The following is a 13712-nucleotide window of genomic DNA, read 5'->3' as shown; positions in this document are numbered from 1 at the left end:
CCCCAAACCCTCTCAAAGCTCTCCCAAGCCCCAAATCGCCAGATCCCAACCCCTCACGACCACGGCAATGGGCCCCACGCACCCACACGCGGGTGAGACCCCCCTCGCTCCGGGGACGATGCCGAGAGCGACGCCCCGTCCCTGTCCCAGCTCCCCCTGGAACTCCCTGCGCTGCCCCGGCCCCCGCTCGGCCGCCATTAAACGCCCCCAGCCCCTCACCTACGGCCGCGCTCCGGCCACAGCCACCGGGCGGGGCCGGCGGCGAGCGACCAATGGGAAGGGAGGGAAGGGCGGGGGAAGAGACGCGATTGGCTGAGGCGGAGAAAGGGGGCGGGAACAAGGAGGGATAGAGGCGGGGGCGCGGCTGGCGGTGGGGGGCGGGGCTTAGCGGGAGTGAGCCAATGGGGTGAGAGGAAGGAGAGGGGCGTGGCTTCGGAAGGCGGGGGAAATGGGCGGGGCTTGGCCCACGTGGGCGGGGGGCGTCATGGGGTTTCTGGGGGGAAAATGGAAATATTGGGGAGCTGAGAGGAGGACTGGGGCTAGTGGGGAGCTATGGGGAGGGGGGAGCCGTGGAAGATGGGGGAGTCATAGGGCTATTGAGGGAGGTGGGTTGGAGAGGGGAAACTATGGGGCAGGGAGGGGTCATGGGAGTACTGGGGGGCCATGGGAAAAAGTGGAGCTGTTAGGGGGTTCTGGGGTAAGGGGAGAGCTGGGAGGAAGAGGGGAAACCATGGGGCTACTAGAGGGGCCGTGGGGTGGGGGAGAACAGTGGGGTAAGGGGAAAGCTGTGGGGCTGTTGGGTGGCCATGGGGCTATAGGAAAATGTGGGGCTGCGGGCCAGGAGGAGCCATGGGCCAGGCTCCATCAGCGGCGCAGGAAGAAGCCACACATTCCCAGACCCGAGTGGGGGTTTATTGGTGGGTCCCAGCCCCATGGGGACGGTGCCTTCTCCCACCCCACCCCCACAGAGCCCAGGCTGGAGCTGGGGGCCACCCAAGAGCGCTCATGGCCGTGCTGGGGTCCCCAAAACACCCCCAGCTCAGTCCCAGCGGGTCCCACACCCCCGTCCGGCTCAGAGGAGCAAGAGGTCGTACCCCTCTGCCTGCCCTGGAACACCACAGACAGCAAGAGGGGCATTGTCCCCTGATGGAAGCCCTGGCCCCTGCGGCCATTTCACAGCCCGTGTCCCCCTGAGGCACCAGGACAGCGCAGGCCCCGCAGGGAGGGGGGCACAGCCCCCCAGCCCCCGGGGCCCGACAGCAGCTACATGTTGAGGAAGGCGAAGGCCGATGGCTGCCGGGTGCCCTCCATGTCTGTCCCCCCATCTTGGGGCTGGGACGGTGTCTGTGGCTCCACCGGCGGTGAGTGTGGCCGGAGCACCGCGCCGGGACGGGCCACCAGCTCCATGCCGGCGAACAGGGACAGGCTGGGGGCCGCCGTGTGCCCTGCCAGCCTGCTCCCCCCGTCCTGCTCGCAGGGACAGGCCGGCACCGCGGCCCCGGGCTGCCCGGGGGGCTCCGATCCCACCCCCGGCTCCTCAGCGGGGGCCGTGGGGGCCGCAGGGGTCGGGGCCGGGCTCAGGGGGGTCAGGAAGCTCTCGCGTGCCAGGGCCGGGATGTCCACGAGCAGGTCCTCGGCCGAGCCCACCGAGGGGGCTGAGGGCGGGCGTGGGGCCCTCGGGGAGGGCTGGGCCCGGCACAGGGCCTCGAACTGCCGCAGCATCTGGGACAGGGGATGGGCGGAGTGAGGGCGGCTCGGGAAAGGGGCTTGGCCCTGGCACCTTTTCCCAGGCAGAGGGACTGTCCCCAGTGTCCCCTCCCAGGGCTCAGAGGGAGCATCACCCCACCCAGGCTCCCCGCTCCTGGGAAAGATCCCACCCCTCTGGGACATACACGCAGCCATTCCCAAGAGCTGTGTGTCCCCCAAGGGCTGTCAAACCCATCCCAGGAGCCCCCAACCCTGGGGCTGTCCCCAGAGTCACCTTTGTTGCTCGGTTGGCCACAGGCCCAGGGCTGCCTTGGCTGAGGTGCTGCAGGCGCTGCCGGGTCACGGTGAAGATCTGCTCCGGGGAGAGCAGGTCGGAGCAGCCGAGGGCAGAGATGGCACACATGGACCTCTGTGGGAACAGGGAGCGTGGCTGAGCCAGGCAGGCCCCCAAACATCCCCCAGCCCTCCCCGGGGAGCCCCCTGTGCTCACCATGCGGACGCTGTCACTGGGATCCTCCAGCGCCCGGCCCAGCAGCTCCAGCACCACCTCACAGTTCAGGAGCCCACACCTGCACAGGGATGGGGGTCACCGCAGCCCCTTCCCATCCCGGGGGTGCAGGCCCAGGTAGCCAGGGAAGAACTCAGGTTGCCCCCCAGAAGCCCCCACAGCCCCAAAGAGCACCTGCCTCCGTCACTTACTCCTTGAGGAAGTGCTGAGCTTCCTCCCTGGTGAGGAAGACCCTGGCCCCGCGCATCAGTCCCGACACCAGGCTCAGCTCCCGCCGGCAGTCACCCGGGCTGTCAGCGTCCACCCTGCTGGGGACACACCTCGTGGGGGCAGGGGCCACTTGCTTACTCCTGCTGGGGGCCCTGCACAGCCCCCGACAGACAGGGACCCCCACCCGGAGCAGCTCTGCCCACCCATGCCTGGCAGGACGAACATCCCGGGAGGCACACACTCTGGATTAGCAGTGTGGAAACGAGGGCAGCGCTCCTGGGGACGCACCTGGGACAGTCCCAGGGCAGGGCAGCCCCCCGGGCCCCTCTCACCTGTCAGCCCCGTGGCTCAGCTCCCGGCTGGCCCCAGAGTGGCTGTCGCTGCCGGATTTGCTGCCGGAGTCCGAGGTGCGGCTCTGCTCGTTGCCCTGCGAGGATTCCCGGGAGCTGTGCCCGCTGTCCGCCTCCTCCCAGCCACCCCCAGCCAGCCCCGGCTGGTGGCTCACTGCAGGGACAGTGGTGCTGAGCTGAAACCCCCCAGGACGCGTGGGGACCCCCCAGATTGTCCTGGCTGCTCCGGCAGGACCCACCTCGGGATCCGCGTGGCGTGGGAGGAGCCGGGGGTGGCATGGCCGGGCTGCTGGCTGGGGATGGGGCTCGGACGGGCTCGTAGGTGTCCTCGGGGAGATCCCCACGGAGCCGCCGGGGCCCCCCCGGCGCCGGGAGCACGGCCTGGGCCACGGCCTCGGCTGCTCGCTGGAGGCTGCTCAGCAGGGCCTCCCCTGTGGAAGCTGCGAGGGGCTGGGATGTTGGGAGAATTCCGGGAGCCCAGCCCCATGGGGATCACCCCAACACTGGGCTCCAGGCTGGGAAAGGGGGGTGAGGGAACTCTGGCAGCTCAGAGGACGAGGCACAGAGTGACCCCCATGGCCCTGCCCCAGCTCCCAGTGGGAAAGGACTCGGTGAGGGCCCGGCCAGGACTCACCGGAGCCGCTTTTGTCACTGCTGAAGCCGAATCCCTGCAGGGAGCCACAGGGGCTGGGGCTGGAGCCCATCCCTGGGGGAGAAACAGGGAATGTCAGAGGGAGCACAGGCACTCAGGGTTCCCCTTTCCTGCTGTTTCCCTGCCCCCCTGACCGAGGGCCCGTCCCGGGGGGGCTGCGCTCACCGGCAGGGGCCGGGGGCCGGGCAGGCACTGCCAGGGGCTGCGGCAGCGGCGCATCCGAGAACAGAATGGTGGCCAAATCCTGCGGGATTGAGAGAGAGAGGAGCGTGGGCAGCGCTGGGAACCCCGGAGTCCCCAGAGGAGGGGGCTGGGGGCTGCCCTGTCCCTCCAGCACTCACCTGTGCGGCAGCCCGCACCTTCTGGTTCAAGCTGTTGCCGTGGAGGGGGTCTGGGGGCCCGGAGAACACTGCAGACACACAGAGGGGAGCATGGGGGATGCTCCCAGGTGGGGTAGGACCCTGCTCCTGGCACAGCCCCCGCAGCAGGAGCCCTTCTGAGGTCTCCAGCCCTCCATGGGGCTGTTCCTGCTCTCCCAAGTGCCCCCAGCCCATTACCCGCGGCCTCCCGGATGAAGTTGGCGTTCCTCTTCAGCTGTAGGACGAACTGGGGGGAGCCCTGGGAGCAGGTGTGCAGCAGAATCTTCAGCACCTGGTTCGGGGGACAAGGACAAGTCACAGCTGCCCTCCCTGGAGCGGGGGGTTCCATCCCATCACCCTCCCAGTGCTCCCAGCACGGACCCACCTTCAACTTGACGTGGCAGGAGCTGCTCTGCAGCCGTGTGAGGAGATGCTCCAGCAGGCACTGGCTGCTCCCGGGGGACTCGTGGGAGATCTCTAGGGACGGGTTAGGGATCCAGCCGGGACCGGAGGGCACCAGCAGCCCCCTGAGTGCCAGGAACTCAGCCCCTCCACAGGGTCCCAGCCAGGGCCCATAGTACCACAGCTGCCCACAACCAGCCCCGCAGACCTCCAGCGCCCACCGCGGCCTGGAGCAGCCCCGGGGAACTCCCCCTGTCCCGGGACCCCCTCCCTGCCCGGGGAAACCCCTGCCCGGGGCCCCTCCCGGCTCCCCGAAGGATACTGGCAATCTCCTCGAACAGGTACCCAGGGCAGGGGGTGTCGTCGTCGGCTGTGCCTCTCAGCAACACCGGCAGCTGGAGGAGGAGGGGGTGGCGTGAGAGGGGGCGGACCCGACCCGGACCCCGGTGGCGGGGACTGGACCGAGGCCCAGGGGCAGGCCCGGCCCCGTCAGGGCTGTGTGAGGCCGCGGTAGGAGCCCGTCGGGGGGTGCAGCGATGACATCGCGGGTGGGCAGTGACGTCACGCCCCCTGCAGCCCCCTCCCACCCCCCAAGACCCCCCGTCCGTACCCGGCTCAGGAAACTCAGCCGGTCCCGCAGCGGCGCCGCCATGACACTGCCGGCACCGGCCCTGCCCGGCCCCGCAGCGGCGTCAGGGCACCGCCCCCCGGAAGCTGTTCTGCACCAATCAGAGGGCGAGGTTCTGCCGCTCAACCAATCATCGGCGAGAGGGGGCGGGGATCCAGCCGGAAGGGCCCCACGGGATTGACGCCCGAAGGAGGCGGGAAGTAAACAACCGGCATTTCCGCCAATCAGAGCCGCCCGTGCCGAGCGGCCAATCAGAAGCGGCCCGGTTCGAGGAGCTGCCGCCCAATAGAAGAGCGCGGCGTGTGACGAGCGGGGTGGGCAGCCAATCGCGGCCGCCCGGGCATGGCGGCGCCCGTGCGGTGAGGCGATGTCGGGGCGCGGTGTGTGGCTGCGGGCGCGGGCGCGGCTGCGGCGCTTCCCGGCGGCGCTGGCGGCCTGCGGGGACCAGGTGGGGCCGGGGGGCGCAGGGCGGCTGCAGGGGCCGGCTCCGGGGTCGGCTCCGGGGTCGGCGGCTCCCGGCGGCTCCCGCTCCCGTCCCGTGTGATTCCCGCAGGCCGCGGCCTACGGGCGGTGCGTGGCGGCGGCGGCGGCCGGGCCGGCGGAGCTGCGGCGGGACGCGTGCCTGGAAGAGTTCCAGGCGCTGCGGGAATGCTTCGCTCGCGCGGTACGTCTCTGTCCCAGTCCCCGTCCCAGATCCGATCCCGCTGCCGGCGGAGGGGGGCGGCCAAGGCCCGTCCTGACCGCGGCTCTTTGCAGGCAAAGGCGACACCGAAGTGACCCCGGAGCCGCCCCCGCCTGGAGACGTTCGGGGGTAATAAAACCCTCAAACCCACCGGTTTGTCCTCAAATGACGGAGCCCCCGCGGCCTCCCCGGCTGCCACCCCCTCCCCGGCTCCAGCCCCGGGCTGGGTGAGGATCACAGATCGATTTTTATTTATTAAAAAAGAGGAATTCAGATCAGAATGCTTCAGCTTATTTTATTGATGGGCTCAACCCGCGCTCCGGGCTTTCTCTCCCAGCGTTCCACCCGCCCCGGGGGAGCCGTTCCCGGCGGGACAAGGCAGCTCCCGCCAGCTTCCAGCCCAGCTCGGGGTGCCCACGCCATTCCCACGAGCAGGAATTTCAGGAGCATCTTTGGTCCCTTATGTTCACACGGAGAACAACAAACAGGCGGGTCTGACCCCGCGGCGCAGGAGCCGGCGGCAAAGGGGATGAAGGAGCCGATCGGGCTCTGGCTCCTTCTCACTTCAGGAAGGCTGCTTGGTGCCACAGCCCGGATCCATCTCCCCAGGGCAGACCTGGAGCCGAGCTCCAGAGCCCATCCCTGCCTCTTGGAGCGGCTCCGGGGCTCTCGGCCGTGGTGCTTGTGCTTGACGACAGCGTTAATGGAGAAGCTCGTTGGGATGTTCAGGGGGTTTAAGGCCACAGTGTTCCGGGGGCTCTTCCCAAAGGACTCCCGAGGCCACTTCCCTGTGGCTCTGGGTTGTGACATCGTGGGAGCACCAGGCAGGGGCAGTCCCACCCCGTCCCAGCTCTGCAGGGTCCCACTGGACACAGACTCGAGGTCGCCAAAGACATTTGGAGGTCGGGAAATAAAACCCACCACAGTGATGAGGTCTGAGGGCTCCAGGCTGGAAATTCTCAGCCCGTCTAGGGAGAGCTTTGGGATTGGATTCCGTACATTCACCGGTCAGGATGTAAAAACACAAAACCCAAAAAACCCACGGGATGAATCACTGGGAGCCTGAAACAACACAGAGCTCTTGGGGAAGCTCTTCCCTTCCTCACTCACCAAACAAATTTCCAGAGGTGGAGCAGGGACCTGTCTGGATGCAGAACAGGGTGGGGGGAGGCTGGGAAGAGCACACGGAACACAGGAAGAGGTAGGTGTGCATGAGCCGAGCCCCTGGATCCACCTGGCTCTGCCACGTTTGTTCCCAAACTACTCACCTCCAGCAGAAGAATCAAGCTGGGTTGGGAAGGGTCGGGGGGGAAGTTGAGCTTCTTAAAGCACTTTGGAGAGGGGAAGTGGAGCTGGAGAGCACGGAGAGGAGCACCCGGGGAGGGCAGCGGGAGCAGAGCTCCGTGTGATTCCAGTGCGTGGCCAAGAAATCCCATCCCTGGGAGAGAGGCAGCACAACGGCAGGAGTTGTGCCCGGTTAAGGCAGCATTTCTACTAAATGAGGTTCCTAAACCACCACTGTGTCCCAAACACGTGAGGCTCTGCTCCCGATGCAACACTGGAGCATTGGTCAGCTCACAGCTCTCTGGGGTAAAGTCCTTCCCGAGGTGTGGATCCCAGGTCCCCTCGGCACAGCCGGGGCGATGGAGCCCCTTCCCGGTTCTGAGAGGAGTTGGGAGATGGTTGGAGAAGGCAATTTGATATGGATGAGATGCTGGAAAAGGTCCTTGGAGCCCTTGGAGCAGCGGCCTGGCAGGGAGCCGAGATGTATGGCAGCTCGGGAAGGCAGGGGACAGCAGGAATGTTGCTTCCAGTGTCGCCATCCCCTCGGCCACCTGCAGGCACACGCTGGGGGTGCCGCTGTGGAAGCCCCCAGGATGGTGCTCAGGGATCCAAGGAGATCCTGTGGATCCGAGCGCTGCGTCCAGCAAAGTGCTGCTTAGATCTCTCCATGCCTGAGCAACGGCCCAAAATCCACTGGTGAGCCTGAGCCTTCCCTGTGGAGCACGGCCACAGCCACGTCACGGGCTCCTGTCCTGTGTCACCTGCTGGATGTGGCGGCTGCGCACCAGGTGCTGCGCGCCCTCGGCCACCCGGCTCAGCCGCGTCTCCAGCGCGCTCCGCAGGTCGTTCACCTTCACATCGGGGAGGGGGTTCAGGCCGATCAGGACCCCCCCGGCTCCCGGGGCAGCCGCCTCCTCCTCCTCCTCCTCCTCCTCCTCCTCCTCCTGGTCGGGAGGCAGCAGGTCCCGTCTCCTGCGGCGCAGGTCCAGGCCCCCCTGCAGCTTCAGGTCCCGGTTGGGTTTGACGTCGCGCTCCGGCTGCTGTGGATCCCCGGGGGTGGCCGCTCTGTTCTCGGGCTTCGGCGCTGGAGCATCCTGAGGGCCGGGTTTCCTGTCGGCGCCGTTGGAGGGACCCCCATCCCCACGGCCCTGCCGGCCCCGCGGCTCCTCCCGGGGATCCTCCTCCTGCCTGTGCCCATGGCCAGGCGGGCCCCGCTGCAACCCGCCCGCTCCCTCGGCCTCCGCCCCTCTCCGCCGCTCCCGCTCCCGGGGGTGCTGCTCCCTCACTGCCACATTCCTGTTACTGGAAGAGTCCGGCACCACTGCCAGGTCCTTGGGCTCCACCTGACTCAGAGCTTTGGCTTGAAGGTCTATTCCTGAGTCTCTTTCCAAACTCTTTCCTGCTACTCCCTGAACTTTGGCAGCCCCCGGCTGTTCTCTTTGGATGGGAGCTGTAGCTGCTTCCACGGCTTTCAGGAAATTCTTCTTCTCGTGGACATCTCTTCCAGCTTTGGCTTCACGTTCTCCTCCCAAATCCTCTGCCAAGGGCTTTTTCTCCAGGTGATTTCTGGCTGCTGGAACACGCTGGGCATCCCCGTGGAGGGGATCCCGGTTCTCCGCAGGATTCTTAACGGCTCTGTCATTCTCCTGCAGCGGCACCTTCCACTCCTTGGGAGGCACCACAGGAATGTCACGCCTGTGCCCAGCCTCTTCCAGCCTCCCCACAATGTCCCTCTGCTGCTTGGTGGAATCAGGGGGCTGCTGGCCCAGGCGCTGCTCCGTCTGCTCCTTGCTCAGCGGCTTCCCGGCCGTGTCTCCCTTGGCTCCGAGCCCCTCGTCCTCCCTGCTCCTGGACAGGGGCACAGCAGGCTCCGGCTGCGCTTCCGCTGCGGGACAAAACCGACATGGAAAAGGGTTTGCTCAGGACATTCCCTTCTCCTGCCACCACATTCTGTGCAACACGAGATGAGGCCACACGGGAGGACGAGCAGAGCTGTGGGGCGTTATCCCTATGCTCGGGGCTGCATCCCCACCTCCAAAGCCAGAAATGGCTGTGCAGTGGACTTTGCCATGTGCCAAAGGAATGCAGATCTCTCCCAGCCTGATTTTAGAGACGCTCTGAGCCCTGAGCACCCCACAGAGGGGTCCTGCTCCCCAGCCATGTCCTTACCTGGCTTTGGCTTCTCCTCTGCCCCCTCCTCCTGTCGCTGCTGGTGGATCTCCTTGTGCTGCTCCTCGATCACCGCCAGCAGCTTTGCCTGCTGGTCCAGGAGCTGCTTGTGCTGCACCTGCTGCTCCTTGATCACCTGCAGCAGCACATTGTGGTCCAGCAGTTTTGCTGGCCCTGCTTCTGGAAAAGGGGAAAAAGAGAGAGGAAATAAAACCTCTGTGACCCAAAGCCCTCAGAAATCATGTCAGCTCTGGATGGGCTGCAGGGGCTCTCCTTGGCAGGAAGATCCAACTCCACAAACCCTGCCAGAAGACAGAGAAGGAAGCTGGAAGAGGATGGCATGAGAGCAAGGGCCTTGCACACAAGTCCAAGCTCAGGCTCCAACCCCCCCCTTGCCAGGCAGAGGTTGGAGGGAGGAGCTCAGCCTGAGGAAGGGCTTTGCAGCTCCAGCTCCGACGCCCCAGGGACAGAGCAGCCGGAGCCTTGAGGGGAAGGAGCAAACTGGGCTTTTCCCTGTGCTGTACTCAGGTGTCCCCATGTGCCCCTGCCCACGCCCCTCCCACCATGCTGCCGGAGCGGTTTCACTCCTGTCTCCCTCTTCCCAGGGCTCTGACACCAGGGAGCAGCCGGGCCCAGGTGCCAGCATGATTCCGGTCCCCAAGTAGCCCTGCCAGGTGTGCCAGAGGTGGGACAGGCACCACCTGCTGCCGCTGTAGCAGGGACTGTGGCCTCAAGACACCGTCCTGCAAAAGAGAGAGATCCAGGGGGATGCGGGTGCCCCCGCCCCGCACGCTCTGGGACACACGCTCACCCCCCAGCTTGGTCTCCACCTTCTCCTGTTTCTCCTCAGTGTTGCGGTTCTCCAGCGGTTCTGCTCTCTCTGGGAGGGGCAGCTCCTGCTTTTCACCTGCAAAGGACGACAGAGCTTTGCTGTCAGTGCAGATGTTCCCTAAAACGCCTCCGCGTCGTCCGGCACCATTTGTATCCAACCCGACGGCTGCGAGGGAAGTAATAAACCCAATATTTAACAATCCCATGCCTGGTGGCAGCGAGCCAGCACTAACTACCTCGGCCAATTAACATGCAAGAACAGCTCTAACTGGGTTTTAGATGGGCACTTGGCAATGTGTTCCCTGTCAAGATCTCCCGGCTCCGTGTCCCCGGTGATTTGGGAGCCGTGCAGGAACAGCACGGCACCTGACATTCTGGCGGGTAGCGAACAACTGTTTGACAGCTCTTGCAGTAGCTGTCAAAGCCACCAGATTCCTCCTTTCCCGCAGCAGCTGCCAGAGGGGCTGTGCACACTCACGTGCTCCACTCGTGGAGTTAAAAGGAAGCACCGGGATGGAGATGGGAATGACCAAATTGTCCCGTCTCCAGGGGGATTACAGGCCCAGAAGAGCTTGCTCAGATGAACTGACATGGAAGGAGCTTACCAGGGTCTGCTTCCTTCTCCATGGACTTTTCAGCCTCCTCTGCTTTCCTGGGGAGCTGGAGCTGTGACTTTTCCCGGTCAGCAGCCTCGGCGGTGTCACCGTCTGGCACGGCCACCTGTGCCTTGCCTTCCAGCCTGGCTTTCCCTGGCTCCAGATCCTTGTAGGGCGGCCTTCCACCCTGCTGCACCGCTGCCTCCGGGACCTTCTGCAGATTTGGGACGGGCCTGGCAGTCCCTCCCCGCTGCTGGTTCTCGACAACCACTTCCTTCCCTTGTTTTGGGCCCGGTGCCTCCTTCTGGGACTTCAGCCTGGCTGGCTCCTCCAGCAGATGGTCCTTGGCTCCTCCAGGAGCCACCTTGTTCTCGTTGGATTCCTCCCGCTCCCGCCCCATGTCCACGACCACCTCATCATGTGGGACTGGGGGCTCGTGGCGATGAGCTTCCCCCACAGGCAGGGCAATCCCTGGGCAGACAGGCAGGGTCAGAGGCAGCAGGTTCCCAGTACACCCAGTACACCCAGTTACACCCAGCTCCATGCTGCCCTTGTCCAGCCCTGCCTTCTCTCCCTCATCTGGAGGCCACATTCCCAACAAGCCTCCAGAGCATCAGACACTAAATCACCTTCAATCCACCAATACCACCACGGAAGTGGACTGAGGGGAGGAGGGTAAGGAGCAGAGTTCAGGATCTGTATCTGAAACAGTCCCACAGCTCACATCCCCAGCTCCCAACCCAGCTCCCTTTCCCAGGATCACCTTTACCTTGATCGGGACGGTCCAGCTGCACTTTCTCTTCCACCTTTCCTCTCTCCTCCTCCCTCTTGGCGACCTGCACGGGCACCTTGATCTGTGGCTGCTCCATCTCCTCCTTCTCCTCAGGCACTTTGGGTTTATCACGGTCATCCTCGGGCTCCTCCACCACCGGGTTCTGCTCTGCAAACACCGGATGGGGACAGGGATGAGGTCTGGGATCTGGGAGTCTCCGTGTCTGTCCCAGCCCCCTCCACCCACCCAGCCCAGCCACTGGTTTCCCTCCAGCCTTAGCACGGTGGGGCTGGGGGAGCTTTTGTGCCGGGGTCAGCTGGTGTTTTCCCTGTAGGGGGTTTTCATGGAGCTGCCGACAGGGAAGCGTGGCTGGGATGGAGCCGGGATGGAGCCGGCTGCTGCTGCGAGCCAGTGCCACCAGATGGTAGCATCCCCCCGGCTCCCTGCCCCGGACCCCCGGCTCCAGGAGACACCGAGCCAGAATCCAGACCCGGATCCTCCGGCATTGGAAGAGACAGAGCTGGGATCCAGCCCCGAACCCCCCAACACCAGAACCCGAGCTGGGGTCCAGCCCAGTCCCCGCTGTGAAACATCTTAAAACCGCTCTTATTTTGATTTTTCCCCCCTTTTAGTGCCCGAGTGTTCCCACAGCCCTTCAGACGCCTCTCGGAGGAGGGGTGGGGAGGTTTCCTTTTCCCACAGAAGTTTTGAAGAGGGGGATTAAACAGGCATTAATTAGGAGAAACTCCTGAGGGAGATGGGGGAGTTTCCCCCCACCTTGCCCTCAAAGAGATGGAATGTTCCTGGAAGACACATCCCAGTCAAACCAGTCACTGTGTTCAGCACTGGTATGACCAGCGTATTCCACATGGAATCTTTTGCACATTCCATGGAATGGGAAGGGTCCCTTCCACCCACAGCGTGGCAGAAAACCCACACAGGGAGTGAACTCTTCCTGTGGAGAGCAGCAGAGAAGGAAATCGAATTGTTTCCCAGCAGTGAAGTTGTTCTGCAGATTTTTTTCCATCCAACAAACTTAAAAAAAAAAAATAAATTCTATCCTCTGAAAAAAAATTCCCAACTCTTCCCCCTTCGCCCTCCCCCGTGTGATTTCCTTTGGGGAATTAATTCTATAAACATCTTTCCATTTTCTCCTCCCCCTCCGCAGGGCTGGTGCGATTTATTACGAGATGAACTCATGGGAAAGAAGGGATTGCCACAACTTCAGCTGCGTGGGCCTTGCCCGAGCTGGGGGGGGGGGGGGGGCGGAGAACAACAAAAAATCACAAAAAATTAAGTACAAACTTCTGGCCCAGAGGGATCTGTGCCAGCAGGACCTTGAGCCTCTCCAGAAACCCGGACTCCAGCCCGGAGCTCCACGCCCAGAGGAGGGATGTGTGTGGGGCTGGCCGGCTTTCCACGTTCCTTTGCTTCGGGAATGATGGTGGGAGGCGAAAAGGACTTGGATTTTCTGAGAAATTCAAGTCTAGTACCCAAGGGTCCCCCTCTCCATTGAGGGACTTCCCAGGGTTCAGCAAGTCAGGGCAGGACACTCCTCCTTTTCAGGAAAAACTGGGCTGCAGGAACCAGTGCCCAGCCCTGGCCGGGGGCCCTGGGAAGCGGGAGGCCGAGGCCGGGGAGGGGAACGCTCGGCACGGCTGCGGATGTTCCCAGCTCAATCCTGGCCCCAATGCAAGAAATTATTTACTCTATTGGAGGAAAGTTTGTCATTAATTGGTTCATGGAGGCGGGAGATGGCTCTGGTCAGAGAGGATCGGAGATCCAGAGAACCCCAACACAGACAGGGCTGTTCCCACAGCAGATGGGAACAACGAGCCGAGGCAGCGAGATGATGTTCAAGGGGAAATAAAAAGGAAAGAGGGGGAAATAAAAAGGAAGAGGGGAGGAAATAAGAAGGAAGAAGGCAGGAAGGTTTCCTTGCAGGCAGGAACAGGAGGAGTTAAACCCAGCAGCTCCCCTGCCCAGAGCAGCAGGTGAACCCCCTGCGGGCCCAGGGCAGCCCGAGGGGCCGGGGGAGGCCCCGCTCTGCTCCGGGAGTGTCCCTGGCAGCTTCCATCATAAATCAGGCAGAGGCACGTTCCCCACTCTGCAAACAATGCAGGAAAAGCCCAAAACACAAACAAAACACAAACCCAAAAGTCTCCACGCCGCAATAAGGCCAAGCTGCCTCTAAGCCGTCATTTGCTCAGTGGGAGACAAAATTAAGTTCATCATGAGGGCGTGAATTAACAACCTCTTGGGCTGCCTGGAAATCCATCTGGGGCTCCGGGTGCTTTGCAGGGAACAGTTTTGCTCAGGCTCTGCCTGTCTTGTTGCCCTCCAGGTCCCTTTGGAGCATCTTCCAGCAACGCTGCGCCTCATCATGTTTTATGAGCGGCCTTGGACTTTACAGGCAAGGCCTGAGAGGCTGTAAAAGCTTTTTGGCTCCCAAGGAGAGGCCGGGGTGTGAGGCAGCACCGGGAGGGTTTGCTCTGACCCCCCGGCTCTCCGGCAGCTCCGCTCACACGAGGGGAAGCCGGGGCGTCCTGCAGCTGATTTGTG

At 63.9% G+C, this 13712-nt stretch overlaps 3 protein-coding genes across 6 annotated transcripts in view; 1 reads left to right on the top strand and 2 right to left on the bottom strand.

Annotated features, from left to right (window-relative positions):
• Window positions 1-1010: 1010 nt before the first annotated feature.
• Window positions 1011-4867, bottom strand: TEPSIN (TEPSIN adaptor related protein complex 4 accessory protein). Of its 2 annotated transcripts, none has more exons than XM_082293815.1 (13): window positions 4799-4867; window positions 4511-4583; window positions 4172-4263; window positions 3985-4078; window positions 3769-3836; window positions 3593-3671; window positions 3410-3481; window positions 3015-3215; window positions 2758-2929; window positions 2407-2523; window positions 2198-2276; window positions 1982-2116; window positions 1011-1722 (listed from the first exon to the last, which is right to left on the bottom strand). In XM_082293815.1, the coding sequence occupies exons 1-13, from the start codon at window positions 4838-4840 to the stop codon at window positions 1264-1266; spliced, it is 1683 nt and encodes a 560-aa protein (XP_082149941.1). In that variant the 5' UTR covers window positions 4841-4867; the 3' UTR covers window positions 1011-1263. The 2 variants fall into 2 exon arrangements, with proteins under 2 accessions (XP_082149941.1, XP_082149942.1); XM_082293816.1 differs by having other exon boundaries at window positions 2407-2520.
• A 282-nt stretch (window positions 4868-5149) lies between these two features.
• NDUFAF8 (NADH:ubiquinone oxidoreductase complex assembly factor 8) lies at window positions 5150-5770 on the top strand. The gene is made up of 3 exons (XM_082294276.1): window positions 5150-5264; window positions 5370-5480; window positions 5573-5770. Exons 1-3 carry the CDS (start codon window positions 5184-5186, stop codon window positions 5591-5593), a joined length of 213 nt encoding a protein of 70 aa, XP_082150402.1. The 5' UTR covers window positions 5150-5183; the 3' UTR covers window positions 5594-5770.
• A 102-nt stretch (window positions 5771-5872) lies between these two features.
• Window positions 5873-13712, bottom strand: part of SLC38A10 (solute carrier family 38 member 10) — a 30924-nt gene continuing 23084 nt past the window's right edge. For all 3 annotated transcript variants that reach the window (XM_082293838.1, XM_082293839.1, XM_082293840.1), the window contains 5 exons: window positions 11148-11318; window positions 10388-10849; window positions 9763-9858; window positions 8952-9131; window positions 5873-8667 (listed from right to left, as the gene is read on the bottom strand). In XM_082293838.1, the coding sequence (XP_082149964.1) occupies window positions 7520-8667; window positions 8952-9131; window positions 9763-9858; window positions 10388-10849; window positions 11148-11318 (2057 nt within the window). In that variant the 3' untranslated portion in view covers window positions 5873-7519. The remainder of the gene's footprint in view (window positions 8668-8951; window positions 9132-9762; window positions 9859-10387; window positions 10850-11147; window positions 11319-13712) is intronic.

Source organism: Coloeus monedula (genome assembly GCF_965178545.1).
Source record: "Coloeus monedula genome assembly, chromosome: 19".
Lineage (NCBI taxonomy): Eukaryota > Metazoa > Chordata > Aves > Passeriformes > Corvidae > Coloeus > Coloeus monedula.
This window is presented reverse-complemented; position numbering and strand designations above follow the sequence as displayed.

Bases quoted from the DNA above. Each gene is read 5' to 3' on its own strand.
- TEPSIN (XM_082293815.1), bottom strand. From the start codon at position 4,840: ATGGCGGCGCCGCTGCGGGACCGGCTGAGTTTCCTGAGCCGG. The intron at 3,672-3,768 runs GTGAGTGCTGGA...TCAATCCCGCAG, and splicing joins AGGTGCGGGCTGCCGCACAG to GATTTGGCCACCATTCTGTT. The intron at 2,930-3,014 runs GTGGGTCCTGCC...CTGTCCCTGCAG, and splicing joins CACGCCACGCGGATCCCGAG to TGAGCCACCAGCCGGGGCTG.
- NDUFAF8 (XM_082294276.1), top strand. From the start codon at position 5,184: ATGTCGGGGCGCGGTGTGTGGCTGCGGGCGCGGGCGCGGCTGCGGCGC. The intron at 5,265-5,369 runs GTGGGGCCGGGG...TGATTCCCGCAG, and splicing joins TGGCGGCCTGCGGGGACCAG to GCCGCGGCCTACGGGCGGTG. The intron at 5,481-5,572 runs GTACGTCTCTGT...GGCTCTTTGCAG, and splicing joins GGGAATGCTTCGCTCGCGCG to GCAAAGGCGACACCGAAGTG.